The sequence below is a fragment of the Protopterus annectens genome, chromosome 10.part0 (assembly GCF_019279795.1).
Source record: "Protopterus annectens isolate FY-2018-M chromosome 10.part0, PAN1.0, whole genome shotgun sequence".
Taxonomy (NCBI): Eukaryota; Metazoa; Chordata; order Ceratodontiformes; family Protopteridae; genus Protopterus; species Protopterus annectens.
The window spans coordinates 764993583-765013470 of record NC_056744.1 but is presented as its reverse complement, the minus strand read 5'-3'; the positions used below and the strand labels follow the sequence as shown (position 1 = coordinate 765013470).

The 19888-nt window shown below is 38.4% G+C and overlaps 1 protein-coding gene across 1 annotated transcript in view; it reads left to right on the top strand.

Moving 5' to 3' along the window:
• The window catches only part of DNAI4 (dynein axonemal intermediate chain 4), a 1182639-nt gene that overhangs the window by 509196 nt on the left and 653555 nt on the right, over positions 1-19888 (top strand). Inside the window, exon 9 of the mRNA XM_044085587.1 lies at positions 19100-19254. Coding sequence (XP_043941522.1) covers positions 19100-19254 — 155 coding nt within the window. The remainder of the gene's footprint in view (positions 1-19099; positions 19255-19888) is intronic.

Genomic DNA, 19888 nt, shown 5'->3' with positions numbered 1-19888 from the left:
TGGCTGTTCCAGTCTGATATGGGCATGGGAAGACCATCTTTACTGGACCATAGAGACTTTCTGTGGGATGGTGTAGCATATGTCTGGAGGAAGAGGCTTCTTGATGGAGCAGGCATTTCTTTTCCAAATTGGTCACTTCAGATATCTGTAAAGAAAAAATAAAAAGTTAAACATTGCTCATTACAATACGTAGTATGTGTGAGAACAGATGATTTTTCTTACCTTTCACAAAAAAATTATTACAGACATTCTGTCCTAGTACACTGAATATAGTACACTGAATATAGTACCTGTACATTAGGTCAGTCAAAATGTTCCTGAGGAAGACATTTCAGAGGAGACAGACATAGAAACAGACAAGGCTTTATCTCCTTCAGATTCTCAAGCCCATAACTTTGTTGATAGAGAAACATGGCCCTCACATCCTCCTTTGGAGGAATTTTCAGTTTCTTAGATTATTGCCAGGAAGAATTAGGTATATTTAGGGGAACAAATGATTGCTCCCCCTGAATTTAGGAGATATTATGTATTGTTTCATTCTATGATTATTCCTCTTCTAGTGACAGCTAAAGAGGTGGTAGATAATGAAGCTTATAACAACCCTTATTCACTCATTGTTTGGTTAAATACTCCTGGGTATGTAACTATAACTTTTTGATGAAGTACAGTTTAAAATTTGGAATTCAGCTGTGAATATTGAAAGTTTATGTGGTCTGTCTGCTATTCAGGTTCTCAAGCAATTTGTTCTTGGATGGAAACTAATTCAGGAAGTTTCCAATTTGTTTCAAGCTCCTTCTTTTGACTCTCCCACATCCTCTTTCATATAAGAAACAATAAGTAATTGCTGCCTTCTTAAACCTAATGGGGAATTAGTAAGGTATGGCAGGAGGGCATCAATCACAGAAAAGGATCTTTTCCTATTAGGGTACAGTCTACCTCTCCAGAATGATTATACAAGCATTCACCCCCCCCTCACCTCCTGCTCCAGTCTTTCAAATTTTGTCCCAGTAGCTGTGTTTGTACATTCCCTTTTGCCAGCAAATTGTGACAGACTCATGAGTGTTAAAGTTTCAGGAGAGATGCAGTTTACACTGGACACAAAGCCTCCTTTTTGTGAGTTCCTCCCCCCTCTCCAAACCATACAGAATATTTTCCTTAGGTTCTTCAGCAGTTGCTCACACTAGGAATCATAGGACCAGCCCCTTTAATTTAAAGAAGCAAAGATTTCTATTCCAGAATGTTTCTGGTGCTAAAGGTGGAGTCTTTTTGGAGACCATTTCTCGATATTCCTTTTCAAAATCTGTTTGTGGAAGTTCTTATTTTCTAGATGTTGACCCTTAAGGGTCTGTTACCTCTCATTCCCTTTGGAAACCTCATGGTAACATTGGACCTATATGATGCATTACACTTCCATACCTTAATGCTTCAGGAAGTTTCTCAGATTTTATTGTCTCTGGGGCACACTATGAGTTAACATGACCCTTTAGGTTATATTCTGCTCTCAGACTTCAGCCAAATGAGCATTTTGGGGTTCATGGCTTATTCTTCTTCTCACCAGGTTACACATGACAAAGATTTAAGAGTATCTAAAAACACATGGACCAAGTACTTGTATCTCTGAGATTTTCAGATACTTTTTTAGGATTTATTAAAAAGAAGCTGCACTGGTGGAGACTACTTAGACAACCAAATGCAGGTGTACCCTTTTCTCCTCAGTCTCCAACTTAATCTGTAGCTACAGATATATTGAAATTTGCTTGGGGGGCAGTTTCGATGAGAATGAAGGTGCAAAGCTTGAGAGATTCCTCAGACCAAAGTAAATTTAAAAGAAATGTGGGCTGTGATCCATGCCTTTTAATCTCTCCATCATCTATGGTCCTTAGAACCTCTCCAGATAAGTACAGGCAGCATCACTTTGATGTGATATCTCTAATAGCTAGGGGACACAAGGTTGTACCCTCCATGCAGGCTGCCTATGATCACTTGAGAGTTAGCTGTTCAGCACTTTTAACTCTCCCAGCATCTTTCATTCTGTCAGAGCAAAGTAAAGTGGTGGACAAGCTGAACAGAACTAGGGTAGACCCTAATGATTGGAATTTGAATTAGGGTATCTTCCAGGAAATGATCCAGTTGTGGGGAACACCTCTGATAGATATGTTTATTTTCTTTCAAAACAGGCAACTTAACAAATGGTTTTTATTCTCCTGCATGGGAATGTTTCATTATGCGTTTCCACTCTTTCCACTGATATCCAGGGTAATTCTGAAGATTCAAAAGATTTTTCAAAAAATATTTGTGGTGACCCCATTTTGGCTCAGGCAACATTGGTTTTCTCTTTTTATGGAACTGGCCAAGGATAATTCCCACAAGCTTCCTAAGACAGGACACAAGATGGGAAGTTTGATATACCCTAATCTAAAAGATCTCAGTCATATGCCTGGATGACTCAATTCTGATATTGTTTTGGCAGATCTTTTTAGAGGACATGTAGCAGGTAGTAAAGGAGGCAAGAAATCCTCCTACTAGAAAATGTTATATTGGCATGTGGAAGAGTTTTTCCTAGTTGGTGAGTAGTCTATAACCAGGGACATGTCTGGTATTATATACCACTGGTTCTCAAATATATGTGTGAGTTATTCTGGCCTTTCATACTCCTTTTTCAAGGTCCATTTTGTGGACATTTCAGTATATCTGCCCATGGATCATACATTTTCTTCTATGTTTTGTTTTAGGAAAACAGTTTCTTAAAGGAGCTTTATACCTGAGATCACCATGCAAACAAGTTGTCCTTCCTGGGATTTTAACTTTCTGCTGGAAAAGTTTACCACTTCTCCATTTGAACTTGCACACCAAGTAGACTTAAGATTCATTGCATAGTAAATTGTTCTGCTCATTGCTCTGACATTTGCAAGAGGAGTTGCAGTTTTCCATGGTGGGTGAAACCTATCTGTCTTCCATAGAGATAGGGTGTTACAAATCCCTCATTCAAGCCCAAATCAGGCCATTGTTCTCCCAGTGTTCTATTTTGACCCTCAAAACTAGGGAGAAAGGATTCTACATACTCTGGATGTACATAGGCAGCTAAGGTATGATCTTAACAGCTCAAAGTCCTGTAGAAAATCTGGTCAGCTATTATTTTTTATGTTGCAATTAAGAAAGAATACCCTGTGTCAAAATAGAGTATTTCCAGGTGGTTGTCCTTGGCTATTGCCTATTGTTACAGCTGCCATGCTAAACTAGTTTTAGGCTGTATCAAGGCACACCCTATCATGGCTTTGTTTCTTCAATGGCATGTTGAAAGGGGGGGGACTCTTAAAGCATTATAGAGGCAGCTACATGCTCTTCTGTGCATACGTTTACAAGGCATTACAAAAGGGATTCGTACTTCTCAACCTGGAAACATCAAAAATCCAGACAAAGGCCCATGAAAAGTAGGTACAATTTTTATTTATTTTATTTTACATTTGTTTACCGGGCTAGTCTAGCTGGATATATGTCCATTTTCAGTAGAGGCCCTCCATACATAAAACTAAACTACAAGACATATTAATAAAAATTTAAGTACAATAAGAATATACATTTAGCCAAAAATTGGGACACTGGTTAACCTAAAATTTGCAAATGCACTCATGTAACCCCACCCACTCCAATGGAATTGTGGGATACCAACAAGAAGATTGAAGTCACTAAATAATAATAAATAATGGCACTTATGGCAGACATTTGAATTTCAGACTTCGTATCCCTCAGAAAATACATAATAATGCAAAACCTATTATTCTAGCAACTATCTGGCAATATTTAAAATCTGTCCTTAGTTTGGGCCTTTGTCCCACCATTATTTTTGGCTTCGTCCAGATTTCTTGCTCTAAGAGATTGAAAGGTGTATGGTACAATACCTTGTAGAACTGCTTATGAAACACAACACGCCTATTTACTATGTACTGAAGCACGTTCTGCTTAAAATTACAGTCATATGAAAGTCCAAAGTGTCATACTGGTTATCACACTAAAATAATAATCTACGTAGGGATTCTACTGCATTTGTAGACTGCTGAAAAGAACCCCTCAGGCCTGACTTGTGTCTAAAACCATCTGTGTTAAAATGATTCATAATGTGTAGTTGCTACAGTTCTAACACACATCTGTATATATTACGATATCTTTCATTCGTTTGCTTGTGGTCTTTAAAATGGAGTCATGCAGGGTTGCAGTGCACCCAGAATAAATAACTTTATTTGCATGTAAATTCTGGTGGAATTAGGTGTAAAAGTAAGTAAATCACTGTGCATTGTGTGTGGTTGAAGATTATACAGTGAAACAACTACTGTACATTAAAATAATTGCTCTTGTCTTACATTCCGTTGACCGTTACCATGCAAAGTCACGTGTGATCTGCTATATGCTGCATGTGTAAACTCTACAGTGCAGCAGCATATGTTAAAAGTCACTTCCATGTAATGATTTCTATTATGTGTGGGAGCAAATGCTTCATTAGTGAAATACACTGAAGTAGCCTTTTAATTTGCTGGCAGCAACTCAGTTATTGTAAACCACTCAGCTTTCCCAAGTAATATGCTCCAGTGTGGCGTAGAACTATTAAGAGTTCCTGGGGGGGGGGGGGGGGTCAGTAATCATGATAGGAAGCTATGCATTGCCAAAATATCCATAATCTCATGCTTCCATGCAATTCACAAAGAGGCATTTCTTCCTGTTGTCATTAAGGACAGCACAATAATTGTAACACTTTCACTCTCAGATCTGCCCAGAAGGGATTTCTTTTACCTTTTAGTTCATTCCACATTTACGGACAGTATTCATTATTTCATTGTTTTCTCTAGTCTCTGTCTTATTAAATGTACTGCAGGCACAGCTAAGTATACAATGGATGGATGGTATATTTTCCTACCTGTTACCCTACCACTATGTGACTTGTGACTGATTTATAAAAAGAGAGCTGCTGCAGCATAAAAAGGGAGATCATTCCACATTCAAACTGTTGAAAGGGAGCTAAACCCTCCTATTGGCTGATGCCTCTCCTTCACGCCTCTCCGTTCATATGTTGCTCTAAGGGATTGAGAGGTGTATGGTGCAATAACTTGTAGAACTGCTTACGAAAGGCAACACAAATGATTTAGCATATTCGTACATACATCAGGAATTCCAAACCATAAAAAACACTACGACAAGGAAACTCACTGGACCCAAAGTGATCTGATGATGTTTTTAAGCAAACAAAAAGCTACCTGTTGAGATAGCAAAGCATACACTATCCTTATGCTCTGAAAAGGTAAAAAAATCACTGCTTCTACAATAAAACAATTTAATGTATAAATGCTTTCATTTTGTTAAAAGTCAAAATTTCTTCAGATATAAGGATAGTGTATGCCTTGCTATCTCTTTTAGTTTTTGCTTTTTGTTTGCTTAAAAAGTTTGTTTCTTGTTTCGGACTTTGTTGTGATGATGTGCCGTACTACAGGGACAAAAGCGCTTATCATCTTTTAACGTGGATTTTTAATTTGCAATTTGTATTGTGTCTTTTTGGATTAAAGTACTGTGTGTGTACTGTCTATTTGTACTTCAGGTCCCATGAGTTTCCTTGCTGTAACATTTTTATACGTCAAGACTTCATGCAAAGTTCTCCGCAAAGGTGTCTGTCTGTTCTCTTTTGGGGTAATTGTAACTGAGTAGCAAAGCTCTGCAACAGGAAGAACCTGCAGTGAGTGCTCATTGCTTCTGTTTTATTACTTCACTTTTAACTCATTCACTCCAATGAAGCTCAGGAAGTTTGCACTTTAACTTTCAAGGGGTGGAGCCTAAGCCTTTTGATAGAATCAGATTATGTTCTCACATTTCAAACAAATATTCATATCTCTGGAACCATAAGGATAATGAAAGTATTATAAATGGCAAACTCTTCAGCACAAACTATTATTATAGTGGTAGTATTCTTTAGGTTCTAGGTCTTAAACCAAATTGTATAAATCACAGTAATATTTTGTAAACAACTTACAATATCTCAGCAGCTACTCAAGTTCCATACATACTGTTAGCAGCATTTTATTAATCTAGCTGGGAGCTTTCATATGAGGCTAAAGAGTTCTGTATGTGTTACTTGGTTGTTGAGATATTTAGAAAAATGTGAAGATTATAGCTACATAAATCAGTATCATAAAAACAACAGTTAATAACTCAGAAACCACAACAGCATATTCAGTGTAGCCAAAACACACTAATAAGAGCAAAAAAGCTCACATAGTGGTGTAGCTCTAAAAGATGCAACCGGCACACTTTACTGTAGCAACAAGTTAAGTGATTTCATCCCTATTTGTCTGTTTTTTGTATCACAACAATAAAATCTTTGAAGTTTCCCCTCATTGTTTTTTTTTTCTTCTTAACAGTTAATATCTATTTACCTGCACTAGAAAGAGCTCAAATATTAATGTAGTTGAGTTTGCTATTGTGTAAGCTTTAAGATTAAATATTTTAAAATCTTGTACATAGCATGTTTTTGGAATTATTGATGCAAATATGAACAAGCCATATTTGACACCTAGAGACGTCAGTAGAAGTTAACTGCAGATGCACCTGGAGGTGTCATTCGGATGTAATGAGTTAAGTCCATTCAGTATCCACAAAGGCTACAGCACCTACACAGACACTGTCCTACTTTTCCAGAGTGCTAATTTGCTCTAAAAAATTGAACATGTTTCCTTCATCTTTAGAAATGGTATACATTTACTTATAGTTGTACTTTGACAAAAAATAACTTGTATCACCCCAGCGTCACTTTTTTTATTCAAAAGCTTGTGATACTTATGCATCCCCTTCTCAGTATACAAAGTGTTCCCTTTTGTATCATACAATTTCTCTATGTTCTTATAGTAAATGGACATCTGTGTCACAGCAAGCTACGTTAAAGAAAATTCGGGAATAGAAGGGGGCCACTCGGAAATTCATGGCACCTCATTATTTTACCATCAAAATCAGTAAATGCTGAGGAATTCAGTATGGTTGAGAGGTATGAAGGGATTATTTCTCTGCATCCAGGACTTGCCTTGCTGGAACCACTCTCCAGGGGCATCTGGATCCATATCCTTCCTCCCCACAGATTTGGATATACATGAGTAATCAACCCATATAGCCTAAAGGCTATTGCAGCAGTGGAAATAAGTAACATAGTATATTTGTGTAAGGTGCACTTTACCCATCACAATAGATTTTTGAATTCCTCACTGCTGCCGTAGCCACTCCCAAACTCTTTACTCCTAGTATTGTTGAGAAATAATTTGGTGGTTATTCTTGTTGTTTGCTTCAGTATGAGTATGCTATTTCTTATCTTTTAGATAAGAAAGACAAGATGGTTTTCCTCTCTCACTGCTGATTTTCCCACCAAAGAAATTAGCAGTCAAAGTGGAAGTGTGGGAGGGAGCCAGGGTTTTTGGAAGCTGGATGATTTATTTTGTCTTGAGCAAGACACAAGCTATATAGCCTAAAGGCTACAGTAGCAGTGAGGAATTCAAATGTCTTTTGTTATAGAGAAACAACACCAAAAAAATCAATATAGTCTGCTGTTACATTCCCCCAGGAAATAACTCCCCCACCATTGAAGAAATCCTACACTGGACTACAGATAATCTTCCACAGGAAACCATCCTACTAGGTGACCTAAATACTGACTGGTTAGCATATAACTCTAACAACCCTACTAACCACATCAATCTCTCTTTTTTTCTCAACTCATTCAAGAACCCACTAGAATAGATAAAAAAAAAAAAACAATCTATACTAGACTGGATGCTAGTCAATTGCCCCAAACAAAACTACCAGACAGGATGCCTACCAGATACTCTAAGTGACCATCTCCCCACAGTCCTCCTTCATAAACGCACCAACTTAGCTAAGCCCATAGCTTTTAACCAAGTCAGAGATGACCGCGAACTAAATATACAAGATCTTAACTCCATTCTAAAACAATGTGACTGGGAACCACTTAAAACCCTAAGTTTAGACCAGGCCATCGACTGCTTTAATAGCACTTTCATTAATGTCCTAAATTTAGTCGCACCCATTAGGAAAGTTAGAGTTAAGACAAACTACGCACCATGGCTAAGTAGGGACACATTCTATATGCTAGCGTAGCTTGCTGTGACACAGATGTTCATTTACTATAAGAACTTAGAGAAATTGTATGATACAAAAGGGAACATTTTGTATACTGAGAAGGGGATACATTAGAGTTAAGACAAACTATGCACCATGGCTAAGTAGGGACACAAGAGGCCTACTGAAGTCAAGAGAAAAGGCTTGAAAAATGTGGAAAAGAGAAAACACTAGCCTATCCAAACAAAACTACCAACAACTCAGAAATCAGGTCAAGAAACAAACCAAATTGGATAAACAGAATCACTGAAAAGAACCTCAAAAGTTTTGGCATACTATCAACTCACTGTTAAAACCAGGTAAAACCATCACTCCAACTCCCACCTCCACCAACAATACTAAAGACATAGCCTCTCAATTTAATCAACACTTTACATAATCTATCCTAACTTTATCCTCCCAACTATCCAAAACCAAACTTTCAGATATCTCAACAAAATACCCCGATAACATCCTCTCCTTTACTCTCTCTCATCTGTTTCTACCTCTACTATTAAAAAAACTCCTCCTAAAACAGAAGCCTACCACCCTTGCTGCAGACAGTCTACCTGCTAACTTCCTAAAAGTAGCTTCTGAGTCCATATCTTACCCTGTATCCATCCTTATCAATCGCTTCATACAGGAAGCCTACATCCCTCAGCTATGGAAAGTATCATATATTATTCCACTTCACAAAGGTGGTAATTCCTATGATTTCTCTAATTATCGTCCAATTGCCATTCTATCCCCTCTATCTAAACTACTTGAAAAATGTATCTACTTTCAAGTAATGAATTTTCTAAACTCACACAATCTTCTCTCCTCCACACAACATAGCTTCTGGCAACACCATAGCACAACAACTGCTCTTCTCTCTTTTACTAACCTGGTAAACCAACACAGAAACAACAACAACCTGCTATATTTTTAGACTTCCTGAAAGCATTTGACATGGTCTCACACTCCCTACTTTTAGACACCCTTGCCTCTCTAGCCTTTGCCCCTCCAACTAGTGCCTGGTTTAAAAATTATCTGTCAGATAGGCAGCAGTCTGTCCAATGGCAAGGTATACTATCTCCTCTACTCCCAACAATCATAGGTGTACCACAAGGCACTATATTAGGTCTTCTTCTTTTCTGGATTTTCACTAACAATCTTCATACCTCCAGCCAGCCAGCTACACTCATACAGTACGCAGACAATTCGACTCTTATCTGTTCTGCACCCTCACCAAGTTACAGCAACTCACTCAGGATTCCTTTAGCTTAGAGGAAAGTTGGATTACTCAGATCCAACTTATCCTAAATCCCAAAAAGACTAAACTGGTTCTTTTCACCCCCAACAAATCTATTCCTACCTCTCTATCCTTCTCAATCACTTCCAAAAATGGTACTGTCATCACCCCCTCTGATCACATCAAACTCCTGGGTGTAGAAATTGACAAAAACCTACAGTTTGATGTCCACATTTCACAAACCATCAAAAAAGTCCATAAAAAATGGGAACACTGTACAGACACAAAAACTTTCCCTCAAAACAAGTGAGAATCTCCGTAGCCCAAACCCATCTATTGTCCAGTCTAATGTATGCAGCACCAATCCTTACCCATATCAGAAAACATGATCTTGCTAGACTTGGGACATGTTACAACAAAATTGCCAAGTTCGCTAATAACTGCACCTTCAGAACCCATCACTGTCAGGCTCTAAAGGAACTACATCATCATCATCTTCTTTCGGCTGTTCCCGTTAGGGGTCGCCACAGCTGATCATCTGTTTCCATTTCTTCTTGTCCTCTGCATCATGCTCTTTCACACCAGCCGCCTGCATGTCCTCTCTCACCACATCCATAAACTTTAACTTAGGCCTTCCTCTTTTCCTCTTACCTGGCAGCTCCATCCTTAGCATCCTTTTCCCAATATACCCAGCATCCCTCCTCAGCACATGTCCAAACCAACGCAATCTCACCTGTCTTGCTTTGTCTCCAAACTATCCAACCTTAGCTGACCCTTTAATATACTGATTCCTAATTATGTCCATCCTAGTCACACCCAGTGCAAATCTTAACATCTTTAACTCTGCCACATCCAACTCTGACTCCTGCCTTTTCGTCAATGCTACCCTCTCCAACCCATATAACATAGCTGGTCTCACTACCCTCTTGTAGACCTTCCCTTTCACTCTTACTGGTACCCGTCTGTCACAAATCACTCCTGACACTCTTCTCCACCCATTCCACCCTGCCTGTACTCTCTTCTTCACCTCTCTTACACACTCACCATTACTCTGAACTTACTTCCCAAGTACTTAAACTCATCCACCTTTACCAACTCTACTCCCTGCATTCTCACCATTCCTCTACCCTCCCTCTTATTTACACACATATATTCTGTTTTAGCCCTGCTGACCTTCATTCCTCTCCTCTCTAAAGCACATCTCCACCTCTCCAGGGTCTCCTCAACCTGGTCCCTACTCTCACTACATATCACAATGTCATCTGCAAACATCATAATCCACGGGGCCTCCTGTCTAATCTCATCTGTCAACCTGTCCATCACCACTGCAAATAAGAAAGGGCTCAGAGCTGATCCTTGATGTAATCCCACCTTCACCTTAAATGTATCTGTCACTCTCACTGCAGTCCTCACCAATGTCACACTACCCTTGTACATATCCTGTACCACTCTTACATACTTCTCTGCCACTCCTGACTTCCTCATACAATACCACAACTCCTCTCTAGGCACCCTGTCATATGCTTTCTCTAAGTCCACAAAGACACAATGCAATTCCTTCTGACCTTCTCTGTATTTCTCCAACAACACTCTCAGAGCAAATATTGCATCTGTAGTGCTCTTCCTTGGCATGAAACCATACTGCTGATCACTAATCATCACCTCCCTTCTTAACCTAGCTTCTACTACTCTTTCCCATAACTTCAAGCTGTGACTGATCAATTTTATCCTTCTGTAGTTACTGCAGCTCTGCACATCACCCTTATTCTTAAAGATAGGTACCAAAACACTTCTTCTCCACTCCTCAGGCATCCTCTGACTTTCCAAAATTTCATTAAGCAATCTGGTTAAAAATTCCACTGCCATTTCTCCTAAGCACCTCCATGCTTCCACTAGTATGTCATCTGGGCCAACAGCCTTTCCATTCTTCATCCTCTTCATAGCTGTCCTTACTTCCTCCTTGCTAATCTGCTTCACTTCCAGACTCACTATCCCACATCATCCAATCTTCTCTCTCTCTCTCTCATTCTCTTCATTCATCAGCCCTTCAAAGTACTCTTTCCATCTACTCAACACACTCTCCTCACTTGTGAGTACGTTTTCCTCACTGTCCTTTATCACGCTTACCTGCTGACATCTTTCCCAACTCTGTCCCTCTGTCTAGCCAATCGGTACAGGTCCTTTTCTCCCTCTTTAGTGTCCAATCTCTCATACAACTCTCTATATGCCTTATCCTTAGCCTTCGCCACTTCTCTCTTTGCCATGCGCCTCATCTCCTTATACTCATGTCTACTTTCTTCATCTCTTTGACAATCCCACTTCTTCTTCGCCAGCCTCTTCCTCTGTATACTCTCCTGTACTTCCTCATTCCACCACCATGTCTCATTGTCCTCCTTCCTCTGTCCAGATGTCACACCAAGCACCTTCCTAGCAGTCTCCCTTACTAGCTCTGCTGTAGTTACCCAGCTATTCGGTAACTCTTCATTGCCTCCCAGTGCCTGTCTTAACTCTTCCCTGAACTCCACCTCACACTCACCCTTTTTTAACTTCCACCATTTAATCCTCGGCACTGCTTTCACACTCCTCCTCCGCTTCTTGATCACCAACATCATCCTACAGACCACCATTCTGTGCTGCTTAACTACACTTTTCCCACTCACCACTTTACAGTCTCCAATCTCCTTCAGACTGGCCCTCCTACATAGGATATAATCCACCTGTGTGCATCTTCCTCCACTCTTGTCCTTCACCCTATGCTCCTCCCTCTTCTTAAAATACGTATTCACCACAGCCATGTCCATCCTTTTCGCAAAATCCACAATCATCTGACCTTCTGCATTCCTCTCCTTAACACCATACCTACCCATCACTTCCTCATCCCCTCTGTTCACTTCACCAACATGCCCATTGAAGTCTGCTCCAGTCACTAGTCTCTCACCCTTGGGTACACTCACCACCACTTCATCCAACTCACTCCAAAATTTTTCTTTCTCATCCATCGCACACCCAACTTGTGGAGCATATGCACTAACATTCATCATTACACCATCAATTTCAAGCTTCATAAACATCACTCTATCAGACACTCTTCACCTCCAAAACACTCTTGGCATACTGTTCCGTTAGGATAACCCTTACCCCATTTCTTCTGCCATCCACACTATGATAGAACAATTTGAACCCGCCTCCTATACACTTGGCCTTACTTCCCTTCCATCTGGTCTCTTGCATGCACAATATATCAACCTTCCTTCTCTCCATCATATCAGCTAGCTCTCTCCCTATACCAGTCATACTGCCAACATTCAAAGTTCCTACCCTCAGTACTACACTCCTAACCTTCCTCCTCTTTTCCTGCCTTCGGGCATGACTTCCCCCTCCTCTTCTTCTTCGGCCAACAGTAGCCCAATTTCCGCCAGCACCCTGTTGGCTAACAGCACTGGTGGTGGTCATTGTTAACCTGGGCCTCGACCGATCCGGTATGTAAATATGAAATGTTCTCTGCATCAGTAATTTGGCAGAGGTGTTACGCCAGATGCCCTTCCTGACGCAACCCTCCCCATTTATCCGGGCTTGGGACTGGCACAAAGAAATGCACTGGCTTGTGCATCCCCAATGGCTTGGTTCTCTAAAGGAACTACAATGGCTAGAATTTCCCCAACTACTCAATTACCATCAACTAATCATTGCCTACAATATTTTGAGACATCCTGATAGAACCCCAGCACTAAGTCACCTACTCTCACCCTACAAATCAAATCTTCCCCTTCGCTCCACTGACACATCACTCCTTTGTATCTCTAGGGCTAACAGCGCTGCAGGTAAAGCACTATTCTCCCATAACGTAGCTACATTCTGGAATAACTTTCCCCCTGCTTTATCTTCTGCCTCCACTATTACGCTATTGAAAAACTCACTTAAATTACACTTAATGAATTCCTGGCTATGTCCATGCATTACCTAACCTTCACTGTTTCTACCATCCCAGATAGCTTCATATCCAATTACACCTACTGTAATTTTTCTACAGTATCAGGTATTATATTTTCTGCTCAAGTTTCTAATATTTATACTAGCTCATGCTAAACTTACACTAATTAATTTCTATAAGTAGTCTCTGTCTGTCTCTATAGTCAGTTATAATTGCTTATCTAGTGTCAGTTTCTGTTACTGTATCGAAAGTTGTATTTTTATCTATTGTCAATTTTTTGCTTTTGTATAGATGATCATATTGTTATCATATTGTTCAATTATTTGTTTTTATGTACTGAATGTGGAGCTTTTCTCCCCGGGCCTCCGCTGTAAATGGACATGTGTCCAGTCGGACTTTCCCAGTAAACAAATGTAAAATAAATAAATAAACTAAATAAACTGTACTTTCTCCCTTCTTTTGAAAATAGCTAAGACACTTACCCCGAGCTTCCTCACAGACTAGATCTACTACCACAAGACCTGGGTTGCTTGATACATCCCAGCTTGAAACAACTTCAGCTAACTGTCTGGATGATAGAGTTGTTATGTCTTTGAGGGACCTATTTTCTGAGGATGAGCAGCAGGTATATAAGGAGGCAAAGAAACCTGTTGTTAGGAAATGATACATATTAGTAAATGGGAAAGATTTTCTAGTTGGTGCCCAGATAAGAACCAATACCCATTTGAGGCTAGTATCTATCTGATTCTGCAATATCTGTGTGAATTATTATCCTTTGGCCTTTCTTATTCTTCTATCAAGGATGGCTATTTCAGCATGTCAGCCCATGAATCTCCCTTTTTCAATGAATTCCTAAGTCAAAATGTTTTTAAAAGGGGTTATGCATATTCGTCCACCTAGAAAACAGATGGCTTCTCCTCGGGATCTTAATTTTGTTTTAGAAAAAATAAACTCTTGCTCCATTTGAACCAGCTCATCAAGCTTATCTGAGGTTCTTAGCACAGAAAACAGTTTTGCTATGATTTCTGCAAGAATAGTCTGTGTTGTAAGTTCTCATGGTCAAGCTTATCTCATTTTCCACAAAGATGAGTTTCCTTTGAGAACTAATCTTACATTTATTCCAAAAGTGTTATCCAAGTTTTCTTTGAGCCAAGCTAGCCATCTCCTCGTCTACTTTTCGGAACCTAAAAATGAAGGAGAAGGGATTCTTCATATGCTGGATGTCCACAAACAACTCAGCTACTCTCTTGACAGAACTAAAACCTTCAGAAATTCTGATCAGTTATTCATTTCTTATGAAAATAAGAGAAAAGAAAAACCTGTGTCAAAGCAGACTATTTCCAAATGGTTGTGTCATGCTATTTTAGTTTGTTTTTCCACCATATCATGTCCATTCCAGGAAGAGTTAAGGCACATAATACTAGTGCTTTGGCTTCATCATTGGCTTTTCGGGAAGGGATGGACTCTAGATGTATTCTAGAGGCAGTAACTTGGTCTTCTGTACACAGTTTTACAAAACACTACAAACTAGACTCCTTTTCCAGGTCTAGAGCAAGCTTTGCAAGGAACATTTTCCAGGGGCTCCAGGACCCACATCTTTTCTACTTCCAGTCTTTATAAGCTATGGTATTCTATTTATATAGCTAAGGCTACTACAGCAGTGATCCAATGATGAGCATAGTACAGTTGTGTAAGTAAACTTACCATAAGAGTAGATATTCGGTCAGTGCTGCAGTAGTCACTCCCTCCCTTCTTACCCCTTATTTTTCTATGTTTTTTGTTGTCCAGGTGTGAACATTAACTTAACCTAGTATTGCCCTGTTTCCAGACTCTAGCTTCCATCTTTCATTTGTCAAGAAAGGTCTGAAGGGTTTGGCACCAAGATCATTGATTTTCTACATTTGTGCTCAAACTATTAACAGTCTGGATATGTAGAAGGTGCCTTTAAGCTTTGGAAGCTGTTATATCCTATGATGGATGTAACTCATATAGCTAAGACTACCTCAGCAGTGATCACTGAAACATGTACTGTTATGATTAGTTTATTTATACAACAGCACTTTCTTGTACACTAACAGTATAAGTCAACTGGGATACATCTTTCTCTCTACACTGCTATGAGTACCATTAGGAGCCATTCCTCCCCTAACTCCTCCAACATCTTAATCATATCTGATGTGACCTCATCTGAGCCTGCTTATTTCCCTGTATTCATTTGATGCAAACAGACTTTAACCTGGTGGATTTCTGGCTAGCCGCTAACAAACTTGTCTTAAATTCCACTTCGAGATCAGCAGTGCTACTTGATATCTCCTAGAAGCTACTTCTTGCCAATTTCTTGTGGTGGCAATAAAATTTATGTAATAAAATCAACCACCATAGACTCACACATCCAGAAAAGATTGTCAGCCTGCTCCATTATTCATTAGGGGGTGATTTTATACTAGCTGTGGCTGACAGAGGCATAGGAAAGAATGACTTCATAGTGGTAGATTTCTTTAAAAATATTACAATATCTTGACTTTACCTTTTGGTAAATATGATGATTGCAGGTGTGGTGAGTAAACTGTATGATAGAGGGCTAAAGAAGGGGATAAAGTTTTGTGGACATTCTATAAAACTGTGTAACTAAACCCAATAGAACATCCTATGTGCATTTCTGTGAATATAAAAAATATATGTTTTGGAACAAATACAGCAGGAAGAATAATCAAAAATAATTAGTAGGGTCAGTGCATTGATATTGTAACATTAAACGAGAAGAAATGCAATAGTATAAAGTATGTTGCAATTGTTACTATTTTAAAATGTATTTGTGAGGGTGAAAGATGAAAGTCAGTGGCAGCAAATATGTTTATATTCACTGATACCAGTTGACTAATATTTTATTTACCTCATGTGCTTATTTTATGTTTTTCTTGGTATTTCTCTGGATATTTTCCCCATGATCATGCACCATGTTCTAAATTTGTTTAACTAACATCTAATTTACTTTGTGTACCTATTTCAAGTTTTTCATGGCACTTCTGCGGATATATGCTTCTGAACCATATGTCATTTGTTCTAAACTTGAGTTTATAACCCTAGAGGGTAATTTGTGGGATTCTCCAAGAAGATAATGTCAGACAAAACCAGGTTTCATCAGGTATAATCACATACAAATCAGTAAAATATTTTGGTAAGTTAAGGGCAGTAGTGAGACCTGGTTATGAATCATGTTCAACGGTAAAGTCTCAAATTATGTTAAAAAGTGCTGGGTATGTGTGAATACTGATATGGATAAAAAAATCATAAGCTGTACATAGAAAAGTTAAGGATTTATTTTGTTATGGACACAGGTCAGGTTGCTGTCAGTATAATGAAATTCAGCCACTTAATGTTTAATACTCCAGGGTTACTTAATTTCAGAGATAAAAGTAGAGTGACATTAGCCATGAGAGCACTACTTTGGTTAGTCTGGAAAAAAGGACTGTGACAAGAAAAGTGACAGTGCTAGCTAGCATTTCAGGTGTATTGCTTGTTCCTTCTAATGATAGAAGCGAACTGACTGCTTTGCATACATTTTGTATGTACTGGCTGTCAGCTCTGGATTGACAGATACTCATTGCTGTTAATGCAAACATGTTTACTTGTCTTGGATGTCCTCTGAGGGGATTGCATACTTATCCACATTTATAAAGACAAGGGCACTTTTAAACCTGTTGTTAAGGTGCATAGCTAACATTGCTGTGCTTTAACCATATAGGAGAGCATTATCTTTCTGCTGTTCTTGGTCTAATGGGGATGGGAAGAGTTAATAATGGATAGATATTCCCTTCTATGACAGGAAAGATTTTTGCACATCCTTTTACTCTGAGTTAGCCATCTCAGAAGTACAGAAAACATCACATGGGCCAACTGACAAACCCTTGTGTTTTACGCATACACACACACACACACAGACACACTAAGCATTACAGCTAGAGAAATTTCAGAATTAAACTGGATTGTGGATAGCAGAATTGGAAACTGCAAGGTTATCAGCTGCAGAGGAGCATTTTACCGATCAAATGGTATTGTTGAATGCTTCTCTGTTATTTTGCTGATATTTACACAAGTATATTACTGTTAAAACTCAGTCACAGAAAATGCAACTATGTATATACAGGGATAAGAACAGCCCAGTATTCCAGCACTGTGAGTATTAAACTCAGAAACATATTCAGTAAGTTAAAAATGCTAACCTTCCATGGGCAATGGGCAGCAGTTGCCTTTCTCATTTATTTATAAATTGCATAAACTCAAATTACAACATGCAGATAAACCAGATTGCCTAACACAAATGCTGAAAACACTAGAGAGGTGACAACTGAAAGCTTGCTTTTTTGCAGCCCTCCTCATAGCCTATGAACTTTACATACCAACTCTGCAGTTGCACAAACATTAAAAGTGAGAAATCTCCCAAAACAGAAAGATCACTACTGGACCATGCATAGAAAGCTTCTACTATGGAGTCTCCAAATTGCATTCCCCCAAAGAAAAATAACCGAAGCTGCCACCTTTTGTGTTTTTTGGAGGGGGCAAGCCTCCCACCCCCCCCCCCCGAGCTTATATATACCACCTCGATAATTGCACTAACTTGAAGAAAGGGGAACTTTACCCCAAAAAAGGGCATCACTGCCTGAACAATTCCAATAGTGAGTTCCTGTAAAGGTGCTCCAGTTCTAAGTGGGTTGAACTTCAGGCAAATGATGCTTGAGAGTTCAGTCTGCCTCTAGCCATAGGCTACCCACATAGACACTACACTGGCAGTTATTTCCTTCATAAAATAGTCATCAGCCTTTTGATCCTCAACATCTTGTGAGTCATGTACCTGATGCTTGGAGAATGTGAACTTTGTGACCTGAATATATATATATATATATATATATATATATATATATATATATATATATATATATATATATAGATATAGACATAGATATATATAGATATAGATATATATATATATAGATATATACCAGGATTAAGCCATCATTTGGTTTATATCTAAACTTACTGTACCACAGTTATTAATTCCGTGTGTAGCTTTTTTATCGTGGTCTGTTTCCAAATTAGGTTCACTCATCCCTGTTCCCAGAGTAGTATGGAAAGTCTGCATGGCAGAATGAAGAAGAAGCCCTGAAGTTATTAATCAGAAACTCTACTCAGTAAAAGTTGTTTCTTTTCTGTGATGTAGAGTCAATTCTTGATTCTCCAACCCTCTTGCCTTCTCTCTCTGTTAACTTCAAGATAAAGGAATAAGCAACACAGATCAGAGTGAACCTTAAGCTTTCCACAAAGCCAAACTCAGGCTTGTGGCTTAAATGTTATTTTAAACTGAAAACATTAAAATGCCAACATTTTAACCTTTGGAACATTGGCAGCTCTAATTTTTCTACTAGTCTTACAAGTAGGTGGTCAGCCTGTATAGTACAATAGAACACTTACACCACATAAAGATGGCACTTACTGAGTTACATTTCTGTGTAAAGTAGCATGTGAAATCTGCATGTCAAATGACAGCTTTGGAATCTGTTGATTAAAAGCAGTATCACAAATGGCTGCATGTAGATTCTTCTCTGTATGCTGAGCATTTTGTTTAAAATATATGCAGAATTTCATGTTAGAGAGTTTAAAGCCAGAGAACTGAGAACTACAGTTGATGTAATTCCTGTAACTTGAGAATAATTTTAGACTGAAATGTTTATTTTTTGCAATGTCAAAATTAACATCTTTTTAAAAAAAAAATCATTCTGTGTTATCCTTTATAGATCCAGATTTTAAACCAGAACCTTTGGAAGAAGGGCAAGTAAATGCAGTTGAAGTAAAAAGTATGGCACCTAGTTTGGATCGACTATGGTCTTTTACTTGTGAACTGACAAAAGGTCATAATGTAAGCAGCACAGCATGGAACAAAAAGAACTCTGTAAGTATTGTTCACTTTATGTCTTTGTTTTCATTCCTGTGTGAGACTACTTTCCTAAAGATCTTGCATTTTAAATTCTAAGTATAAGGTGGTTAGTTTCTAACTTACAATTGATAGGTAAACTAGCATGTTGATTTTCTATGAATATTATATATATTTTTTAAGAAAATAAACAATTTATGTTGCTAAGCCTGTCACATATTTTGCATCCATTACTGTTTCGTCAGCTTGATTATATTTCAGCAGTACCACTAGCCTAGCTAAGCACATAATTTCCTTTTTTCTCAATTGTTTTGATTGAACATTTTAACAAAAAAAAAAACATTAATATATGATAATAGAAATATTATAAAACAAATATACTTAACTGAAAGAACAATAATAGACAACTAAAATATATATTTAAAATGATGTCTACTATAAAACAAAGCTTTTTAAGCAGAAAAAAGAAATGTGATGAGTAGTTGTTAGGTAATTGTTAAAAGTCTGTTTATACAGCAGTTCTTTGAATTTCAGCCATATATTATATGAAGAGGTGACTCTAGATGTTCTTGATTGTGATAAGTTTAAGATGACAGACTTCAGTTGCCAAGTGTACAAATTCCTTCATAGTAGGAGTAGTCTGATTCTTCCA